This window comes from Aotus nancymaae, unplaced genomic scaffold (assembly GCF_030222135.1).
Source record: "Aotus nancymaae isolate 86718 unplaced genomic scaffold, 86718_ANA_hifiasm-v0.15.2.pri h1tg000019l, whole genome shotgun sequence".
Taxonomy (NCBI): Eukaryota; Metazoa; Chordata; class Mammalia; order Primates; family Aotidae; genus Aotus; species Aotus nancymaae.
The window spans coordinates 23,426,623-23,451,068 of record NW_026988431.1 but is presented as its reverse complement, the minus strand read 5'-3'; the positions used below and the strand labels follow the sequence as shown (position 1 = coordinate 23,451,068).

Below are 24,446 nucleotides of genomic sequence, written 5' to 3'. Positions count from 1 at the left end.
ACAATGGGTAGGACTCAGCCCAAGAGGACAGCAGAAAAATCTCCAAGAGGCTAACAACGAAGGTGGAGTAAGATACAGTTGAGAAGATTAAGCAGGAAAAAAAAAAGGGGGTAGTGGGGTGGGTTTGGGATGACAGGATACAAGGTTGGGAAAAGGAAGGCAGGTGTGGCTGCAGTTCAGGAGACGGGATCTATCACCATTGAAGTAGAGGTTTTCAGCTAAGGTTCTTTCTGGTTCTACAATGCCTGAGTCACATCACAAGCCTTTTACCCCACTCCTCCAAAAACATCTTTCTGTTCCTAACATAAAGGTGAAAAATTAGGAAAAAGCATACATGTAGGTAGATATACCATATATGTACTTTCAGTGCAAGACGAGACTGTCATAAATGGAAATACAGACTTTATTTTGAAGATTTGAAACTAAATGTATTTGAAAATAAATAGATTTCTTTATTTTCAATAATTAAGAAAAAAGTTAAATTAAATACAAAGCATTACCCCTGAAGGACCAAAGCTGGTTCAATTCTAAATCTGCTGAAATGTTCTAAAAAGACTGTGTTACACCACCTTACAGGCTATGCCCACTGGAAATATTTCAGAATGGGATATTATTTTACTACTCACCAAACTTTACTTTTTAACCTTCTCGTAATCATATAAATCTGCAACTATAAATAGTCCTTAAAAATCTGGGCTCATTTAAAACAAAGAAAATCTGAAAAGCAAAAATTCTATTGGTCAGCAGTTCAGAGGGTACCCCTATAACTGTGCTGCCCCTATGTACTACTGCTCCCAAATTCCAAAGATTAAGAGCATCAGGGTGCCAATGAAAGCACTGCAAATATATGTTCTGTAGCAAATAGACCTATATTTTCATTAAAATAATGAAAAAAAATTTTAAGTTTTTAAAATATCTCACAAATTAGAATAAATGAATGCTAAGAATTTGCATGCTTAAATGAAACAGAAATGGGAAAAATATACTTTAAACCAGAATAGGAGCAGTACAGGAAAATACTAAATATACATATGCAATAGCAATTATTTTGGTTTTACCTTAAGTGTCAAATGAGGAAGGACTATAGGCCATTTGACAGAAGAATTATTTCTCATATTCCTGAAAATCTGTTTCCCCCCACCCCCTTTAATATTTAAGAAACACACACACAGGTTGCTGACAACTCTTAGAGAGCGGCTTGTGTTGTAGTTTTCACTTTCTCGGCTGTGAACAAGTGCATATGTGAGGGCTGGTCGTGCATGCACAAGCATGTACTTTGCCTGCATTAAATAAAATCACAACACAACACCAAGTACATCCACTCATTCATGTGTGCCTGCAGTCCACCTCGAGGAGACTGAAAATATAAATACAAGCTGCTATTTTGATGTGATCACAGGAATATGGCAGCTTGTATTTTTTTTTCTCTTTAACATTTTAACACTGGGCAGATTGTCGGCATTAACACACACCAAAATCAATTCTGCTCTGAAATTGCTTGTAAAATGCTTCTTCCCTGAGGAATTTGTTTTTTATTTAAATAAAAAATGGGTTTGGAGGAAACTGTGCAGGAGATACTGATATTTAGGACATAGTAACTTTGTAAAGTGTGACATCAATGGACCAAATTACTAAGAGTATTTCTTTTTCAAAACAGGAACTGAGAAAGAGGATCTTTAAATTAAAACAAAACAACAACAACAAAACAATAAAATAACTCGGTAAAATAACTTTTGAATATGCTTAATATAAAAAAAAAAAATCTAGTTTCCATCCACATACTACAATGTAACATAATAATTACATTTGACCAAAAATTCAGATAAGACTTATTTACTGTAAAAATGCATGGCGTTTTCTAAAGGAGAAAGAAAAGAAATATAAGTAAATATTTCACAAAGGCCGTATCTAAAAGTTCAACAAGAATAAAAAGTAAAATGTTAGACATTTACATCATATACTACACAAAAGTATAACAATAATAAATTATCATTCCAATTTTAGTATATGTGCTGCCGAAGCAAGCACAATAATGAATTATCTACGCAGCGCTGTCCAACAGAACTTTCTGTTAAGAATGGAAGTATCCTCTGTAAGAGTTGTCCCATACAGTAGCCATTATCAGCTGTATGACTAAAGTAGCTACTGTGAAGACTAAAACTTTTATTTGATTTAAATTTTTATTTAAATAGCCACATGTGCCTGGTGTCTACCAAACAGTACAGAACATATCTATAATTTTTAAAAAAGAATTTAAAGAATTTTTTTTTTTACTTCTCTACCTCCTTCTTTTCTCTTGCAAACAATTATTAATGAATCCAGAAGATATCAAACGATCAGATTTTTTTAATTGAGGAGACAAAGTTTGCTTGCAAAATATGAAATTATAAGATTTTAAAAACCGAGAAGACAAAATTTGCTTACATAGATTATGTTTGAAGCATGGCACACATATATACTATAAACAGATGGAAGCATTAAGATGAAAAAGTCTTTTTTTTTTTTTGAGACAGGATCTCACTCTGTCACTCAGGCTATAGTGTACTGGAGTGACCACAGCTTACTATAGTCTCAACCTCCCGGGATTAAGTGCTCCTCCGATTGCAGCCTGCCAAGTAGACAGGACTACAGTTGTGTGCCACCGCGTCTGGCTAATTTTTGTGTTTTTTTGTAGAGGTGGAGTTTTGTCATGTTGCCCAGGCTGGTCTCAAACTCCTGGGCTCAAGTGATCCTCCTGCTTTGGCCTCCCAGAGTTCTGGGATTAAAGGAATGAGCCACCACACCTGGCCCAAGAAAGTTGCATCTTTAAAAACTCACCATGGAGATACAAGTAAGAAAAAGAATAATTAAATTATGAATGAGCTACCTAAAATCTTAACTACAATAACTAGAAATACAAAAGACCAGATACTGGAGATAATGACAGCATATCAATAAGCAATGAGATAAACTTTCGAATATGGTCAAAGTTACAATTATAAAAGTCAGTTAAAGAAATGTAATCATTTAATTCAAGAGAGAGGGAAAACACATTTGAAGAAAAGATGAGACTATTTGGCAATAGCTTATAAATATGTTAATCTGCAAATGATGTTATAGATGCTGCATATATATTTTTAGAATAGACCTTGATAGACCAAATAACATACTTCTTTGGCATCTAATATGGAAATCATATTTTATCCTGAACTCATTATTTCCCACCATTTTAAATAATACTGAATTTCATTTAATGTTAGAGCTTTTGAAACATGGCAAAATGAGTTCAGAATAGACAATGCAAGTTCTAAATTGGAAAGCTGTAAATGGAAATTCCTTGATTTACCTTTTGATTATCAGTTTTTTCAGTAATAAAAATGGGAATAGTAACAACCTCATTAGGTTGAGATAAAATTGAAATGAATGCAAAACCCTTTGAGGCAAAAAAGGGTTAGTGACTTAAAAGAATATTAAAATTGGTTGAAGGGGAAGATAATATTTAATACAGTGACATATCCAGATCAAATAAATTAAATAATGATGGCAAAATCACAGCTCATGAAATCAAATCATCTTGTTTAAACTCATACTAGAAAGTTGACAATAGTATATTTTAAAGTGTGCTTATGTCTCTGAAAATTTACAGATGTTTGAGATAATTACTCAAATCGAACAACACTGATCATCAGTGATAAGTTTCACATCAATGACCATTTATTAAGCATCAACTTGTTGATGTGCAGTGTGACAAGAAAAGACTAGGTCCATGCCCTCAAGGGGTTTACCACAGGTTTGAAAGATAAGACCTGGGCTAACACGAGATCTTGTACATACTGCTTCTGTTAATGGCACTAGTAATCCTGCACTGTAACATTTTTTTTTCTTGTTTTCTCTGTAAGCTTCTTAAGGGTCCATGTCATATTTATCTTGGCATCTCTAGTACCTGGTACACTGAGGAGATTAATATAAATGTATTGAATACACTGACAGATGGACCTAAGTAAATATAAACCAAACAGAATTAAATAATATTAAAAAGTTATTAAGAGAATTCTCCAGAACACAGACTAGGCACCAATGATTTCCAATTGCCAAGATTGGAAAATGCTTCATAAACTCAGATGATGAACTCAGGCCTTGAATAATGAGCTGTCAGGAATCTAACAGGAAACAGAGGAGGGAAGCAGCATTCCAACAGCAGAAGAGAGCATGAAAAATTCCACAACATGGAAAATGAAAAGCACAAAACCTGTTCGTTGAATAATGCCAGAAGCCCTTGTCTAAAAGGGAACTGGGTATGAATTAGAGATGCTGAGTAAGTCCATTCTTTTTCAGGCCACAGGGAGTCATAGAAAGTTTTGGATTAGGCAAATAGCATGACTATAAATGTGCTTTGAGTAGAGTGATTGGGCTGCTACACATGGAATGGACTGGAAGTGGAAAAACACTAGATCCCAAGACACAAACAATTAAGTGACTGTAGACAGGAGGTAAAAAGGATCTGAAACAGAGCAATAAAAATGGAATAGAACTGATGAATGTGAGAAAACTACATATAATGATCCCCTAAATTTGTATTTCAAAATATAAAATACATATCCCTGAACTATCTACTCCTTTTTTAATTACATTTTTAGTCTAATAAATCATTGACATTACTTAATTTGAAATACTCCAATAGACTCCTAGTTGCCCTTCCAGCTTCCATTGTTACATCTACCTTCGCCCCACTGCACAGGAGCCATAATTATCATCTTTTTAGGTATCATGCCACTGCTCAATGTCCTCCAAACACTTTCCATTGCAACTGGAATAAATCCTTATTTCTTACTGTGTTCCACAAGACTGTCTGGCCTTTGCTCTACTCTCAGATTTCCTTCTTTAAAGCACTTTCTCTAGCCATACCTGCCTTCTTTTTGTTGCTCTAAACACTGAGTTTGTTTTCATGGAGAAACTAACTTTGCCCTAGCTACTCCCTCTGCCTACATGTTCTTGCCCTAGTTCTTCACATGGCTGGCCTTTACATTTTTTCACATCTCAGCTCAAATGTCATCTTCTCAAAGCCGTCTTCTCCAATCATTATTCCTAAAGTAGCCATAGCCATCCCACTGGCTACTCTCCTTCTAGCTATCCAGTTACCCTCCTTTATTTCTTCAAAGGAATTATCATCCTCTGTAATTATCCTCTTTACCTATACATGCTTGTTGTCTCACCAGTCTCCCCCCAGTCACACTAAATTATACAACTTATGATGGCAGCATCCCGTCTGCGTTATTCATCACTCCACTCTGTTCCCCATGGTGCAAAGGGCAATTCTGGAACACAGCTGATGCTCCGTAAATACACATTTAAAAAAATTCTTATCACAAAGGCTAGTAGACAAGCAACACTTTATAACCTTATCTGGGCTATACTTCTTTTCTTTCCCTATTAGGAAATTCCTCACAGACTGAAATAAAAATCATATATTTTAGATCATGTAGTACCTTATAAAGATGTAAAGTAGTACATTTGTACAAGCTATTCAGCTTTTATAATTAAATCATTTGGTGGTCTTAAAATAAGACTGACCGCCTTACCTCACAAGTTAAGTATTTGCAGCAAAATTTATATAGAAATAACAAGGAGACTTAATCTAAAAGTGGAGAGAGCCATGGGAGAGTCTTCAAGAGAAGATATGGAACCCTCCTGTGATGGTTAATACTTAGTGTCAACTTGATTGGATTGAGGGATACAAAGTATTGTTCTTGGGTGTGTCTGTGAGGTTGTTGCCAAAGGAGATTAATATTTGAGTTAGTGGACTCAGAGAGGCAGACCCACCCTCAATCTGGATGGGCACCATCTAATCAGCTGCCAGCATGGCTAGAACAAAGCAGGCAGAAGAAGGTGGAAAGAGCAGGCTTGCTGAGTCTTCTGGCCTTCATCTTTCTCACGTGGTACATGCTTCCTGCACTCGAACATCAGACTCCAAGTTCTTCAGCTTCAGACTCCAAGTGGTTTGCCAGAGGCTCCTGGGCCTTCGGCCACAGACTGAAGGCTGTACTGTCAGCTTCCCTGCTTTTAAGGTTCTGGGACTCAGGATGGCTTCCTTGCTAGTCAGCTTGCAGATGACCTACTGTGGGACTTCACCACAATCATGTGAGTCAGTACTCCTTAATAAACTCCCCTTCATATATACATCTATCCTATTAGTTCTGTCCCTCTAGAGAACTCTGAATAATACACTTCCCTACTATGCTATTAACTAAAGGGCATCCTAGCTACCTGTCTTGAATCAGTGGTTTGCCATTTTAATTAAAATACACAAGTAGAGATACATTTTAAGAAAAACACTAGTTATACACATACACACACACACGTGTATTATGTACATATGTATGTGTATATATCTTGCATTTTTATAAGAAAAAAAACAGAAAATATAGAAGTTTTCAAGAACACTTTCTTACATAACAAAGCAGAAATGTTTGAACTAAGTAACCAAAATGATAAACAAATTCCCAGTATCACTGCCTATTTGGTGTGGCTATCAGAATTTTATTTTCCCCCTTTCTTGTTTGATATTTCTTTAAATCAATCTGGCCCCCATGGCCTCTGACTCTGTGACTTGGCACCAGCGCTGTGGCCCCTCCATTTCCATTTGATAACTGTAAAGAGATTATTTATAATCCTGTTCATTAGACAGATCAATCTGAAGTTGGCAAGTTTTTAAATATAACTATCTAGCATTTTAAAAAAGAGATACCTTTACAGTTTGGTTAACAATATATACTGCACTTTTTTTTTTAAAAGGCCTGTTTACTGCCTCTGATTACCTATATACTTAAATGATTGTGGAAATTCCTTCTTTTGTTTTATTCAAATATTCATTGAATGCCAGGACTCCTGTGTGCTAATATAATGGTGCTCTACTTTCTGCATCTATATACTAGAGAGACCAAGCACTATCACCCACATCTCTGAGAGTAGCTTCCCTAACTCGGTTACTCCTGAGTTAACTGGATAACTCAAGCTAATCAAAATGATCCCATACTTCCCACCCCATACTCTACTACCACTCATAATTAACTGTGGTTTCCTTGTACTCTAAATCTATGATTCCTCTGAATTATTTTCATTTAAAAGAAGATTTATTTGTTAAATATGTAGTACAAACTTAGTAGTTCATGTCATCTCATTATTCAGTGTTCATGACATGCAAAGAAATGAGTATCAGACAGTGAGAGGCCCTGACATTATAATAGGTTTAGTAGGAATTGAACTAGAAGTAGAGCACACAGGCAAAGCTGGAGAAGGACTTGGAGGAAGCCACTAGAGATACTCATAATTCTGCAAATACCTAATCCCAGATCCTAAGGATTACATTAAGTTTACTAACATTTATACAATGATTTACAGTTTAAAGTGTAAACCTATCTAATTTACTACTATTCTGGCCACAAAAATCCTATGATATGGTTACTGTTATTTAAGAGAAGAGGACACTGGGAGGGAAAGATGTTGAAGTAATTTTCCCACAATTATAGCATCTGTTAGTTGGACTCTACCTACGATCTTCTGAGACAAACTGCATTTACTTCTCACCATATGACTCAGAAAGATGAGGTCGAATATATCAAAGTTATGGACACTAAGCTAAGTAAGAAATTACTCTTTTATATAATAAACACTGAGTAGACTGAGAGAAGAGATTGTTTGCAAACCTGAATAGCTTCAAGAGGAAGAGAAATCAAACACAGGGTAAGAATAACAGTTGTCATATAACAAGTAACTTGGTTGGAAAGGGATTCAAATGCATAAAGTAAGGGATAAAATTTTCTGGCACCAACAATATGACTATATAATATAACCTTAAAAAGATGCATATGACTTCAAATAACTTGGAAACTGATAAAACTAATTAAATATTATTGTAGATCATCAATATTATAAATGCAATTTACTTTTAAAATGGAACATAGAAATCTGTATTGCTAGAGTAGAAATACACAATTATCACAATTTGTCAAAATAAGTTTGTCATTAATACAAGTAGAATACTGCATTCAATTAATGTGCCTCTGTAGATTTTGTGTTTTGTTAAAATTAGAAAGAGATACCAACAATTTGAATTATTGAAAGTAACATGTAAACAGTTGTACGTACGTTCTTTTGACATCTTGTTCAATCATTGATCGAAGTTCTTTATCTTGGAAGAATTTGTTCCAAAGACTCTATAATAAGGAAAATATTATGTAGTCTCACATCTTTGCTTCACTTTTAATGATTTCAATTTAATAATTTAAATGGTTAAATTTATTCTTCTCTGAGTTACCATTTCACATTGCAGATAAAAAACCTGAGACTTGGGTAATTTTTATTAAAATCTAGTTTAATCTCAGAAATACATCTTTATTCTAGTATCAATTTTTTCCAAGTTGATATTATTGTATAAAGTCAGCCCTCCTCATCTGCAGGTTCCACAACAAAAATCCAACCAACTGTGGATCAAAATTATCAGGAAAAAATTAAAAATAGCAATACAACAAAAAAAAATACAAATTAAAAACAACACAGTATAACATCTTTATTTAGCATTTACACTGTATTAAGTATTATGAGTAATCTAGAGATTATTTAAAGTATACAGGAGGATATACACAGGTTACATGGAAATATTATGCCATTTTATATAAGAAACTTCATCACCTACAGATTGTGGTATCCATGGGGGGCCTGGAACCAATCCCCTATGAATAATGAGAAACTAGTGTATATTCTTAAAATTTCTATTATCTATATAAAGTGAACAATACTTTTCACTGCCATATGCTACTGCTACTACCCTTGTAACAATCAAAAGGTGCTTGGATTACAGCAGGACCCATGGGCCAACTGTCCCCAGCTTGAACCTGACCTGAATTCCCAATGTACTAAGAAAGACAGGTAAAGTTTTCTGCAGAGCTTGGTTTTATAATCCAGTAAGTTTTTATATACATTTTAAAATCTGAATTTAAGGGAAAGTTTTTAAAAATTACTTAATATTGTATGCTCTTACACCAAAGACTCTATAAATACTTATGTATCAGGAAAGAGAAATGCTAACACTACGTATTAGAAGAAAAAATGTGTTTTTAGGTAAATAGGCAAAAACTAGAGCACTAACACTTGTAAAGCTACATAACAGCTTTAAAGTATTAATTACTCTTACTCTTCACTAGCATATGAGAAGTAAACCTGGTATTTTAAAAACTTCTTCATAGACTTACTAGAAATGGTTCCTTCCTTCTTCCTGTGAGTTAACCCTATTAAGTGAGCCCTTCTTTATTTTTATCATGAAGGGAGGCTTTCCTTAGCTATGCAATTCCCCACTGCCACCCTGACAAGACAGTTCTATTCTCATCTTTATGCTCTGATATTTTACCCTTAGTTTTTACAGAATCCCATGATTTCTTTGTAGTCATTCCACAGAAATAGATCATAAATTTCCTACAACATAGTGTGTGTCTCTGTGTGTGTGTGTGTGTGTGTGTATACACATATATATTTATATGGTGGTACTGTATGTGAAGTAAAGAAAATAGCATGAAATATACTGCTTTTATGGTGATTGGCAACCAGTCATACAAACATATTCTTAGAAGTAAAAGAGGTTAAGATATGAATAAAGATGAACTTTACCCCTTCATCCTGTGAAAGAGGATTATTGATCATCAAATCTTGTTGGCCAACAACCTTCCTTGGGTTTGTAATATGCTAGTAAAGAAAGAGAAAACACACACAAGGATCAAAGGCTACTGGACTTTAAAGTGTACATAAGAAAACACTTACATTAATTAAATGTACTGTTTACTTACTATTTCTTTAATGTTGCTATACCATGCTCTTAATTCTTCAATTCTATTTATCCATTGATTTTTGTCTTGAGGAAGAACACAAAGAAATAGCTGTCAAGAAAAACAGAAGAAACTTTTGTAAAAATCGTTACATATAAAATGTGAAACTATGCCAAACTGAACCACCTGAAAATTGAAAGACATAATATTCATGATATTTCATATTTATATCATCATCCCACTGCTTAACAATTTCTGTTTGGAGATATTTAAGAAATACATAATCAGAAAATTCAAAAAGTGACCAAAGGCCAAAAAGCAAGATCACAAAAGCTACACCACAAAATAGAATCAAGCTCCCCTTCAGATTTACATTAATAAGGAAGAAAAATTCATTGAGGTTCAAATATAATTCACATTTTACATTCCAGTCTTAATGGGAGTGGTAGAGGGTTATTAAGAAGCACAAAGTCTGGTAAGTAATTACTACACTAAGGTTTTGCTTTAAAACAAGCAGGTAAAAGATAGTGAACAACAGCCTCACTGAGGGCAAAGCCTGAGGCATTAAAGCATTCCTTTTACAGAAAAAAATGTAATTTAAAGCTGGCAGTCAGCTTATGAAAATAATGAGCATTCTTAAAATGACAAATTTGATTTAATTTAGTTTAATACAATATTAAAATAAATCTGGATTTAGGTTTATTTTTAACAAATGAAAGATACAAAAAGTTAAAGAACAGGGAATAGGGGTGGGGCGCAAATACTTGTATACAAATATTCTAGCAGCAGGTCTCCTGCCTTTAATGCCTGCATCTAAAGGAAGAAAAATGTATTTTAATTATTAAATCTAAATTATTAAATCTAAAACTGTCTATTATGTGCTTCTTTTGTCTATACTTGCACAGACTCAGTATGCTTAATTTATGCAGATAATCCTAAAAACTTCTGATAGAAGTCATTCTAGAAATAAGTCTAAACCTAAATAAATTCATGTTTAGAAAACAAAAACAAACAATATTCAAAGCAATGAAAAAGATACCTATAGATTATTATTATTAGTTTTGGTAAACAGTGTACCTTTTCCTCTAAAGGAGAGTGATCCAATTTCCTCCACTTCTTGCCACCCCTCATTTTGTGTTTCTACTAAAAGAAATGTGAAAAATATTTTCCTGCTGCCATTTATGAAGAAAAAAGAGAAGATAACTAAATGATGGCACTTGATATAATATGAACCTAAAAGTTAACCCCTCACCATTGCCTATACCTGAAAAACATCAAGAATTTCTGCAAAAGCCTCTGGGGAATGTAAAAGTGTTGCTCTTAATTTGGTACCATTAAAACAGTTGAAAAGGTAGTTATTTCATATGACTCTTTTTGCCATTACCACTTACTCAGGAGCAAGGTGGTTCAACCTTATTAGTAAATGTCCTATGAAAGAAAAGCATAGATGATCAAAGTAATGGGAGTGAAGTCTCTTAGAAAATTCAGTGATCCCCTGCATGGCTAATCTTCTAGGGCATCAGGTAATGTGTTGATATATTGCAACCAGAAACTGTAAATAAATATTTTCTTCTTACCTTCCAGCAAATGCTGCGGAACCTGCTGCTTCTCAGCTGCCCATTAATCCCCTTCTGCCTTATTGTTGCCAAGTAATTGTTGTTTACAAATAGTTCTTCCCATTCTTTCCTATATGAAAGAAACCAAAGCATGAGAATCCTTTTGTTAAAATTCCTCTGCTTGGAGAGAAGTACTATGGGAAATTAATTTTAAGTAAGTCTAAAAAATGCAACTTTTAAAACATATATATTTAGTTGTGTACTGTTTCTGAACGCATGGCTGTCTTTTTGGACACAGTTCTTCCGCAGATTTAATGAATATGTAGATAGCTATAATTACGCCAGCTACTGAAATTCATAATGTCTACGGAGGCTATTCCATTTCCTCTAAAATGTTGATAGTGCAGTTCAGTGAGTAAACAAGAAAAAAATGAATATTAATATAAATATAGGACTGTTTTAGCCAATGACAAAAACATACCTGCTCCAAAAATATGCAACAAAGAAGTGTAATGTTGATTATATTGGCTTCTCATGTGAAATATCTGTTTAAATGAACCCGTTTCTCTGTAATGTCAGGCTGGACAGTAAAGTATAATAGAAGACTAGTTTAACTGTTAGTGCTACTTCTACTGAAATTGCAACTTCTTTCTACATGATCAGTTTTAAAATTTTAACAGGTGTGGGCAAATTTGGAAAAAAAAAAATCAAAAAATGAAAAAGCCTCACTGTAAAAACTGTTAAAGGCAAGCTTGAGTACCTTGCAGTACCTATGGCTGAGTAGATAAACAACTGAAATATGCCTCCCAGGCATGCAGACACCAGGGGCCTAACACCTGTGCCTCATTAATATACAAGTAAATCTGCTCTACTGGGAAACAATTGGAAATTAATTGTCCCAAACCATTTACTGAGTTTGAATAAAGGAATTAGACCTGTATTCCCTGCATCTTGCACCAAACTAAACATTAAGAATCATTTGAGTAGAGGCTACTGAGATTAGCTTTATGAAATTTCTCTCAAATTCCATCATATCACAATAAAATTTACATATAATTTAACATTTATTATCAAAGTTGAAACCCTGACGGCATATCTTAAGAGAGATTTCTGAAAAAGAAAGCCACTAATACACTCAATCATTCTTCTGTTTTATATGCAAGCAGTTGTCGCTGGCTAGACCCTACTCATTTTGAGAAATGATAAACTTGCATACTATGCTTAGAATAATGAACTGTACACAAAAAGTTCAAAACTTCACTATGGCACAAAATGCATCTTCTCCACACAGTTCCAGAAGAGTGACCAAAGACAATGACACATTCCCTACTGCCACCAGCAGAACTTCCAGCTTTAACCCAGTAGGGCTGTGATCCTCAATCACACCAAGCCTTCTGCCAATAGTGGCTTCTGGCTAAGATTGCTAAATGAGACACACATTCCAACCCATGCTAGAAGAAATGCATTTCTACCACCACTGCACAAAAATGTCTTATTTTCATCACTTCTATCAGTTTAAAAAATTGGTTTTACTTTAATTTGTGCTATTAGTGAAACTAAAAACTTGTTCATGCTTTTGGGTCATTTTATTGCTTCCTTTGTAAAAATCTGCTTTTTGCGCTTTGCTCATTTTATGCAGTACAGGATAATGGGTTAAGAGAATAGATATCAGAGCCACATGCTTGGGATCAGAAAGACAGCCATGCAGTAAGAAAAGGTACACAGCTTACTAGCTACTTACTAGATAATGCAAGCATGGGCAAATTTCTTAACCTCTCTGTGCCTTAGTTTCCTCATCTGTAAAATGGAAAATAATAGAATCTACTTATAATAATTATTATGAGAATTTCAAAAATACGTGAAAAGCCCTCAGAAGGTGCTCATGCTCGCGCACTCTCTCTCTCTCTCTCTCTCTCTCTCTCATACACCTTTTTTAAAAAGAGACAAGGTCTCATTTGGTCATCAGGATGGAATACAGTGGTGCAGTCATAGCTCACTTTAACCTTGAACTCCTTAGGCTCAAGCAATCCTTCCACCTCAGCCTCCACTGTAGTTGAGGCTACTCAGGAGGTACCACAGGCACACACCATCCTACCTGTCTAATTTTGTAATTTTTTGCAGAAACTAGGTTTTGCCATGTTGCTCAGACTGGTTTACAAAGGGCCTCAAATGATTCTCCCTCGTCAGCCTCCCAAAGTGCTGGAATTATAGGTGTGAGCTAGTGTGTCCATATCCTATACTTTTAAAAATTAATATTTTTGTTAAACTGCTTTTATTTTAGTGTCTTATTATTGATTAAAGAGATTTTCACACATTAAAGACATCATGCCTTCGTCAGCCAATTTTTAACCCAATTGTCTTAATTTTCAATATATTGAAGCTTTTAAAATTTGTGTATAATTAAGATCTAACATTATTTTCTCTTATTGATCTTTCCATTGTTTTCTCTTGCTTAAGTAATTACTAGCCACTCCAACACTAAATAAATATTCATTGAAATCTTGTGGGTTTTTTCCCCCACTTTAATCCATTTTTATTACCTATAATATTCTAAATATGTTCTCTTTTGAAATAACTGCACATACATACTGACATCTCATAATGTTCAAATTTTGTTTTTGTCTAGTTTTTAGCAATATTCAAAGACGAAATTAGCAATGCGTACATTAGAAGAGTACAGGCATACCTCATTTTATGTCACTTCATTTTACTGTACTTCATAGGTACTGCATTTTAATAAACTGAAGGTTTGTGGCAACCTTGCATTGAGCAAGTCTATCAGCATGTGCTCACTTCGTGTCTTCTGTGTTGTATTTTGATAATCTTCACAATATTCCCAACTCTTTCACTATATCTGTTACGGTGACATGTGATCAGTGATCTTTGATGTCACTATTGTAATTGTTATGAAGCAAAATGAACCACAACTATGTAAGACAGTGAAGATAACTGATAAATGTTGTATATGTTCTGGCCATGACACTAAACAGATAGTCCCTTCCCTCTCCTTGAACCTCCCTAATAATGCTACATTGGCCTCGTAATGTTCGAGTGAAAAAAGGAGTCATAGGTCTCTCAATTTAAATCAAAAGCTAGAAACAATTAAGGTTAGTGAGGAAGGTATATCTAAAGCCAAGTTAGACCAAAAGCTTGGTCTCTTGCACTGAACAGGTAGCCCAGTGGTGAATGCAAAAAAAAAAGTTCTTAAAGGAACTCCAAACTGCTACTCCAATAAACTCATGAATGATGAGAAAGCAAAACAGTCTTACTGCTGATATGGAGGAAGTTTGAATGGTCTGGATAGAGAATCAAATCAGTCACAACACCCCCTTAATCCAAAGCTTAATACTAGAGCAAAGCCCTAACTCTCTTCAATTCTATGAAGGTTGAGAGCAGTGAAGAAGCTGCCAAAGAGAAGTTGGAACGTAGCAGAAGTTGGTTCATGAAGTTTAAGAAAAGAAGCCATCTCTATAACATAAAATTGCAAGGTGAAGCAGAAAGTGCTGATTGAGAAGCTGCAGCAAGCTACACAGACGATCAAGCCAAGATAACTGTTGAAGGTAGGTACAATAAACAATAGATATTCAGTGTAGACAAAACAGCCTTCTATTGAAGGAGGACGCCATCTAGGACTTTCATAGCTAGGGAGGAGAAGCCAAGGCCTGGTTTTAAAGCTTCAAAGGACAGGCTTCTCTCTTGTTATAGGATAATGCAGTTGGTGACTAAACTGAAGCCAATCTTTAACCATTCTGAAAGTCCTAGAGACTGTAAGCATTATGCTAAATCTACTCTCCTTGTGCCCTATAAATGGAGTAACAAAGCCTGGATGACAGCATATCTGTTTGCAACATGGTTTGCAGAATATTTTAGGCCCATTTTTGGAAACTATTGCTCAGGAAAAAAAAAGATTCCTTTCAAAATATTATTGTTCATTGATAATACCCCTCATCACCCCAGAGCTCTGATGACTATGTACAAAGAGATTAATGTTGTGTTCATGTCTGCTAACATAAAATCCATTCTGCAGCCCGTGAACTGGGGAGTCATTTCTAATTTGAAGGTTTATTATTTAAGAAATACATTTCATAGGCCATAGCTGCCATAGAGAGTGATTTCTCTTACAGATCTGGGCAAAGTAAATTCAAAATCTTCTGGAAAGGATTCATTATCTAGATGTCATTAAGAACATTAGAGATTCATGGAAGGAGGTCAGAATAGCAATATGAACAGGAGTTTTTAAAAGTTAATTCCAATCCTCATGGATGACTTGGAGAGGTTTCAAGACTTCAGCAGAAGAAGTAACCACAGATGGAGAAAAATAACAAGAGAACTAGAATTAGAAAAGGAGCCTGAAGATGTGACTGAATAATAAAACTTGAATGAATTAGGAGCTGCTTCTTATGAATGAGCATAGAAAGTGGGTTCGAGATAGAATCTACTGCTGGTGAAGATGCTGTGAATATTGTTGAAATGACAACAAAGAACTTAGAATATTTAATAAACTTAGTAAGAAAGCCGCAGAGTTTGAGAAGACTGAGTACAATTTTGAAAGAAGTTTTACTCTGTGTAAGATGCTATCAGACAGAATCTCATGCTACAGAGAAATCTTTATTGAAAAGAAGATTCAATCCATGTGGCATACTTCACTATTGTCTTTTTTTTTTTTTTTTTTAAGAAATTGCCACAGTTAACCCAACTTTCAGCAACCACTACCTTGACTAGAGGGAAGCTATCAACAAGGCAAGACCCTCCACCAGCAAAAAAGATGAAGAACCGCTGAAGGCTCAGAGGATCCTTAGCATTTTTTTTTTAGCAATAAGGTATTTTTAATTAAGGTATGTATTTTTTTAGACATATGCTATTGCATACTTAATAGATGACAGTTTAGTATAATCATTAACTTTTACATGTACTAGAAAACAAAAAAAATCATATGAGTCACTTTATTGCAATAGTTGCTTTACTGCAGCAGTTTAAAACTGAACCCGAAATATCTCCAGGATATGTATACACATCTCAAAAACCATAAATATATTTAAATAACTTATAGTCTATGAACAACAAGCACAGATCTCAAATTTACGTTCTGAACCCAAAAGGAATCATAATTTGTGAGACACCATGAAGTTCTGTGAACTGAAAACACAAACAATTCCAGATAAGAAGGGAAGTATGAAGCAATGATTCCTCCAGTCTTTTCCAAAATCAGCTCCTATTCAAAAGTACCAAGAAATTGTGAAAGTACAGGCACAGCTGTTGGCTAGATTCATTGCCATCTTGTCAAGTTAAGCAGGCTTTTAAGGTCAAGTTACATACTACTTATGTAATGAAGGATAATTATTTGTTAGCTTAAATAAGACCCTGTACCTTGATTACAGTGTTGGTACAGAGAAAAGAAGACTGAGGCATGTGAATTGGAAACATTATCTCTGAAATTTACAATCATTTAAATTTATTCATGGGTACTTACAGTTCTAATTAAGGCATAGCATCTCAAACTGATGAACAGCTCAAACAACAGAGGAGCATAAAGGCTACAAGATAATATATTAATTGTTTTTCCTTTCTATGGAATAGTGTTTCATCAATAAACTGTAACACCGAGTAAATATAAACATTTATTAAGTGCCTACGATGTACTTAGCACTCACAGGATATGTTTTAAAACATACAAAGTTAAAGCATGGACAGATGGATGTATAAACGAATAATAAAATGACTCATGCAAAACACTCTGGTAGTACAGAGGGGAAAGAAATATTTGATTCTTCAAAATTAAAACTCAGGATATAAAATAACAGCAGCACCATAGGCATTGAAATACTACTGCAAAGAACCGAACTAATCAAACATTAAACAGATTCCAGAGGGCAAAATGCTGAAAGGTTTAGCCCTTAGGGGAGAAGGATCAAAATGAAAGTTTTTTACAATCACAAATATGAATGGTAGACCTGCTCCTGAAGTTGGAGGATGACCTGGATTAACAATAGAAATGGCGAAATATTTCAGTTTGATTAAGAAAACGTAGTTGCTAAATTTTTTCTTACATAAAAAATATACATTTACATGTGCCTGAACAGCAAAAATCTGACAATAATGCCATTGAAATGCTTTTAAAAACCCCACTTATAATATTTTAGGTAAAACACTTCTAATCTCTACAGCAATGCTCTTAGAGTATATATTTTAACCCCTCTTTATCAATGACGAAAGTAAGGTTCACAAAAATTAAATAACTTGTCAAAAGAATAAAGAAATGAGAAATAGGAAAGGCATCTTTCTGGAATAACATGAAGACAAGTAACCACTAAAGGGCAACATGATTCTCCAGACACCAAGGGCAAAAATGACCTCTGACAACAAGGCAGGATAGAAATATACCCTTGTTTTCTTCCTCTGATGCTTAGTTTTTGAATATCAAGTCCAAGGACATCCAGGTAACTTTTTACTAGTTGGACTGAGAAGATAAGTTAACAACAGCAGCTGTGAGTAGTTAAGAACCTGGGTATTTGGGTGTGTAAAACCTTAAATGGCATAGATTAGCCACCTGGACCCTAAAGATTTCCTTAACAAAGCATTGGTGCCATCTAGTGGCAACTACTCTAACTTGCAGATACTGGGTCCCTGAAAACAATAAGCATCTAAGCAGGGAAAGGTGAAGATGGGTAGGTTTCATTTCTCAGGCCAATGTTAATAGATTAGTACTGGCTACCTTGGAAGCACCATGTTGAAAAGAACTCTGAGCTCACCCGTGTGTTCCTCTGGAAAGAATACTGTGACTTATTAAATACGTAGGCCATGAGTGATGAAATTATTTCTCAAAAAATAAAGTCAACTTCTGCAGCAGCAATTGATACCTTCCCTCTAAGAAGACCTATTTAGGTAGATAAGCCTCCTGCAATGGTTATTTTGACATGGAGAGCAATTAGAATATGCACTAAATAAATACAGCTGATGATTACAATGAGTTATCTATTTGCAATTATATATTTTAATATAGTGGTTTCCCAAGATATGCTCATAACATTGGTGTGAAATCAGTATCTTCTAAATTTGTTAATATCTTCTAAATTTAATTGTTTAAATACTTTTATTACCTAGATGACTAATAAATGACTAAATTATGTGTTTAGGACTAGAAACCTTCTGAATCAGTGTCCCAAATGGTGATACACTATAGATAACACTAATTTTACACTGTATAATTTTATACAATTGTTTCTATCCCATTTTTAAGCTTAATGTGGACAGGAAACAATGTCTTTGTGTGCTAACTTAAGAAATCCAAATGACTATAATAATGGCAAACAGTTCAGAGACTACATATGGTTTAGGACTGAAGATCTCCAATACTTGAGGAGCTACTTAGGCTTCTACTGACAATGAAATTGCTGAGCGGTCAAGAGAAGGGATTCTCACCTTGAGGAAGGACAACAAGTAAGTCACAGATAGTGGAAGAAAAAAGAGATATGTTTCTAGCTGTCTGGGAGGTATAATGATAGGGGAGTACAGTAGAGGGAGCTCTCAGAGATTACCATGTAGTTTATAAGGTCAGCCAACCAACCATGATCATTTCATTGCAATTTGACTAATAAGATAATAGAACAAAATGGCCATGGCAGGACAAAGCAGGATTTAGGCAGGATTAGATCAGGGTTAGATGGGCAGAATATCTGAAGTTGAGGAAGTAAAAGGTAAGAAAGCTGAACTTGATTGAAAAAGATTTATACAATTTCATAATCCTAAAGTGCATGCCAATATTTTTTTAAACTGCCATATTTATTATGATATTTATTTTATCAAACACAAAGAGTCAGTAAAGTTTTAAGTCTGTTTCTAGTCTATATCAAAATACATTAGATTTCTATCAATAAAAGGACTGTACCACAATTCCAGTAATACCTTTAAGAGTATATACTTTCAAGTCATTTTAAAGGTATGATTTTGAAAATACTATTCAAATACAACAAGGAACATCTAACTTAAAATCAATGGAAATATGAAGAGTGTAAATTAGGTATGTCAGCATCAGACTGTAAAGTGTGGCACCAGATATGGGTAAGCTACAACATTAGGACTGCAGGTGCCAAGATCAACCAGATAAACACTGATGTTATCTATAATTACCTCATTTTTAGCTTAAATCACAGGTAATGAGGGAACTCAGTCTCTAAAAGGCAATTAGAAACCGTACTGGCTTTTTTGCCTCCTGTATCACGAATTTTTTAAAACTTACTTTTATTTAAAGCTTTTTTCTCCTCCATCATGAAACATCAGGGCATATCACTTAAACATAAATATATATAAAAACAGAATGCACAATTACACACAAGCTTAAAATGTATTTCTTCATTTCTAGGAGAAACATGTTATCATAAGATGAGGTTCCACTAAAATATAGGTAAAGAGTAGTTCATTGCCTAGAGCTTTGTTAAAATTAAGATAATGTTTTGATTCAGGTTTGAACTGAACTTTAAATTAAGAAATCTTAAGTCTCCACCTCAGTTTCCACAGGAACACAAAGAACTGAGTTAAAACAGTTATGTCAGATATAATACTCTCTTAAAAAAAAAAACACAGGCATTATTTTCTTCGAAATATAATGTTTAAGAGCTTCTAAATCCAGGGTCATATTAAAGTAGGTAAACGCGATAACCAAAAACAGTATCACAAGCTTTTGATTTTATAACAAGCTTTTCATTTTCAATTGTATAATAATTTAAATATACAATAAAGATAATCAGATTACTAATCAAAGAATTGGCATTTAGAAATGAAGGGAGAAAAGGATCCTATACCAGACAATTTCTGTGAAGTTGTCTGGAGTGAGTATATTTTATATTCCATGGTTTACTAATGCTTCCTGTATAATTAACAAGGAAAAAAATCCTTTCCCTGTAGACCTTTCCTACCTTTCCTCCTACCCTCACCCTGCCTCATTTACCTTGATATTTATGATAACTAGTAAGGGTCTGACATCTAACATTCTATAATATGATAAAGAATTTGCCACACAGTCTGCAAATGTAAGCCAATACTGTAAAGGAAAGGCTGGTAGAATACAAAACAAATTACTTTCCAGTTACTTATAAATAGGCATTTATTTAGGAAAACCTGATGTCCTAATTAAAAGTCAATCCTATGACTTAAAGCATGTTTTTCAATAGTGTGTTGACTAATAGGGTATTACCAAATAGAAATACATGTATGCTTAAATACTTTCTCTAAGGAATAATAAAATCAATTATATTTTAACTGAATCCACTGTTCACTTGACAACCTTTAGATGAGCACTAATCAAGCAAACTTTCTGAGATGACAGAAATGTTCTATATCTGACTCTCCAGTATGGTAACCACTGATCACACAGTTACTAAGCAGTTGAAATATGGCTAGTGCAGCTGAAGAACTACATATTGTATTTTAATTTATTTAATTAATTGAAATCCAAATTTAAATAGCTTCATATTGCCAGTAGTTCCTATATTGGACAGGGAAGCTTAAAATGTTTTAAGGATGGCAACAATTCACTCATATATGCATTCAATTTTTAAGTAACAACTATAAAGGTTCAAAGGATATAAATATACAAGTGATACATACTCATGTAACTGGGGAAAGAAATAAACATTAAAAGTTAAATAATACATGTGGTTAAATAAGTCAACTTAATTCCATAAGAGGTAACGTATTATATAATTATTCTAAATAAATGCTGCTACTAATAAGACAATTAGATATGGATATAATCTTTTCTTTTTCATGTCTTTCTCATTACCTCTCCCCATGGTTATTTCTTTTTCTATCACTCCCTTTCCCCTGCCTCCTCCCACCACGTCCCTCTTCTCACACACAGACCTGACAGTTAGAAAAGCAAATCTTTGGGCTGGGCACAGTGGCTCACAGCTGTAATCCCAGCACTTTGGGAGGCCAAGGCGGGCGGATCATGAGGTCAGGAGTTCGAGAAGTCTGGCCAACATAGTGAAACCCCGTCTCTACTAAAAATACAAAAAATTAGCTGGGTGTGGTGATGTGTGCCTGTAATCCCAGCTCCAGAGGCTGAGGCAGGAGAATCACATGAACCCAGAAGGTGGAGGCTGCAGTGAGCTGAGATCATGCCATTGCACTCCAGCCCAGGCAAGAGTGTGAGACTCTATCTCAAAAAATAAATAAAAAAAGAAAAGAAAAGCAAATCTTTAGTGATGATGGTGTTACTTCTATTGGTTACCTAAAAATGGTCAATGCTGGAGAGAACTAGACCCAAGATTTGGATCCTGAACCTAATATAATCATATTCAGCAATAGGCTGGCTAAACAAACCTGGAAAGGAAAATTTTAAATGAAAATAAATGGGCCATAGGATAAAATAAACTTTTGTTTAAAGTCAATTAAGTATTTTAAGTACTGCTTCCCTGTGGTAAGGTGAGGGAAAGGGCATGAAGACAGCAGTAGTTATTTTGGAGATTTTAAGTTTATTACTGTGAACTGAATAAAATATACATAAGAAGTCTGTGTCTAGATCTATGGAAGTTGAGCTATGCTGTTCAAAAGAACTTTAGGATTTAGAAGTATTTTTTTAAATTGAAATGAGGTTTAAGATACAGTATTCAACTACCCTGTTTTACTTCTAATGGGCTGAGACACTTGGGCATGTCATCTGCATTAGTTTCTCAATCTGAAAAAGTAGCCTATAAGAGTCTTTGAGATTATGTCAATCAAACTACTTCTATGTCTCTTTCAGAACATAATATCTATACTCATGGAATAAAAATGATATCCATATGTTCAAATACTAGGACATCTTTTACATTACAAATATTCTATCATTTGCAGGTTTTTAATTCCATAGCAGCTTTATTGATTTCCTTCCTATTTCTAGGGACATAATGCTGATTATTCTCAGTTGTATCATTATCAACTATTTCATGATAAATTTTGTGTGATTTAAAGATTTTGGCTGGGCGCGGAGGCTCACACCTTTCCCAGCATTTTGGGAGGCTGAGGCAGGTGGATCATGAGGTCAGGAGTTCAAGACCAGCCTAGCCAACATGGTGAAACCCTGTCTCTACTTGAAAAAAAAAAAAATTAGCCAGGCATGGTGGCTTTTTTTTAATTTTAATTTTTATTTTTTCAGCATATGTGCATGAGGGTTCTTCCTTCTGAACCTGTCTTTATTTATGGTCATCCCTTAGTATTCCTTGGGACTGGTTCCAGGGCCCCCATGGATACCAAAATCACAGATGCTCAAGTATAGCAGTCAGCTCTATGGAATTGGAAAGGATAGGAAAAATCAGTCCCTACTGATTTTTCAGCTACTCTGGGGGCTGAGGCAGGAGAATTGCTTGAAATCGGAAGGCAGAGGTTGCAATGAGCTAAGATCGCACCATTGCACTCCAGCCTAGGCAACAAGAGTGAAACTCCATCTCAAAAATAAAACATAAAAATCGGCCAGGGGCGGTGGTTCACACTGTAATCCCAGCACTTTGGGGGGCTGAGGCGGGAGGATCACAAGGTCAAGAGATCAAGACCATTATAGCCAACATGGTGAAATCCTGTCTCTACTAAAAATACAAAAATTATCTGGGTGTGCTGGTGTGCGCCTGTAGTCCCAGCTACTTGGAAGGCTGAGGCAGGAGAATTGCTTGAACCTGGGAGGCGGAGGTTGCAGTGAGCCGAGATTGCACCACTGCACTCCAGCCTGGCGCTTGGCGACACAGCAAGACTCTGTCTCAAAAAATAAAATAAGATAAAATAAAAATAAGTAAATAAATAATAAAAAATATTTTAACTCTCAGTTAAAATTTTTGATCATCAATTCAAATGTATCATATATCACCAGGTGTGGTGGCTCACACCTGTAATCCCAGTACTTTGAGAGGCTGAGGTAGGTGGATCACCTGAGGTCAGTCAGGAGTTCAAGACCAGCCGGGGCAACATGGTGAAACCCCCACTCTACTAAAAATACAAAAATTAGATAAGTGTAGTGGTGCACCCCTGAGTAATCCCAGCTACTCAGGAGGCTAAGGCATGAGAATCGCTTGAACCCAGGAGGCGGAAGTTGCAGTGAGCCGAGATGGCACCACTGCCCTCCAGCCTAAGCAACAGAGCGAGACCCCATCTCAAAAACAAAAAACAAAACAATGATATACTGAATTTTAAAACTTAAGTACTATCAAAATAGCAGTTCATATAAAGTAACACTGTCACCACAATGAAAAAGATACATATGTAAATACTGATGTTGTGTGGGTCACATCAGGGGTCTTCATAGTAAGGGCATAATTTTGTCACTGATGATTAAGTTTAAATGGGAAAGTTGTCAAAATCAAAATGAAATCACTTGTGTCAAACCCTAACAAAAGTATAGTTGGCCCTCTATATGTGGGATTCCGCATTCATGGTTTATACCAACCACAGACGGAGACTATAATATTCTTAGGACGCCAAACTCACGGATACAGAGGCGCTGATTTTTCCTATCCTTTCCAATTCCATAGAGCTGACTGCTAAACTTGCGCATCTGTGATTCTGGTATCCATGGGGGCCCTGGAACCAATCTTCAAGAATACTAAGAGATGACCATAAAGACAGGTTCAGAAGGAAGAGCCCTCATGCACATATGCTGAAGAAATATTAGAAAGACTCTCTGAAGGGCTCTTATACACATCCTTCTATAATAAAAACTTTTGCCAAGAACTTTCTAAACTGTACTTTGCTATATTAGTACAAGGATAGCCAGCTGATGTGCAAGAACACTTGCCAGACAAACTGTTTCCATTAATGAACTGGTGTCAGTTCCTGCAATAAGCCCCCGTAACCAAAGCTCTCTTTGTTTCAAAACAAACTACGTACTTTCCTCTCGTCTTTCAAAGCTTCCCCTTGCCTCAACTTTGTTGGATATGCCTATGGTTCCCAAGGCCTGCATATCCCAGATCTGCAAATCCTCTAATAACCTCAGTATCTTTGGAGAATCTCTCTGTTTTTGACAAACTGAAACCTATCCATTCTAATATACTGCAAAAGAAATCTAAAAGAATGCATTGCTGAAGAGTGGAAAATGAAGACTGTCTTTGTACATATTGTTTGCCTCCCTGAA

At 35.1% G+C, this 24,446-nt stretch overlaps 1 protein-coding gene across 1 annotated transcript in view; it reads right to left on the bottom strand.

Annotated features, from left to right (window-relative positions):
- Window positions 1–24,446, bottom strand: part of TBC1D5 (TBC1 domain family member 5) — a 561,805-nt gene that overhangs the window by 234,614 nt on the left and 302,745 nt on the right. The window contains exons 5-8 of the mRNA XM_012466733.2: window positions 11,372–11,480; window positions 9,816–9,905; window positions 9,640–9,714; window positions 8,125–8,192 (exon numbers count right to left, since the gene is read on the bottom strand). Of these exons, the coding sequence (XP_012322156.2) occupies window positions 8,125–8,192; window positions 9,640–9,714; window positions 9,816–9,905; window positions 11,372–11,480 (342 nt within the window). The remainder of the gene's footprint in view (window positions 1–8,124; window positions 8,193–9,639; window positions 9,715–9,815; window positions 9,906–11,371; window positions 11,481–24,446) is intronic.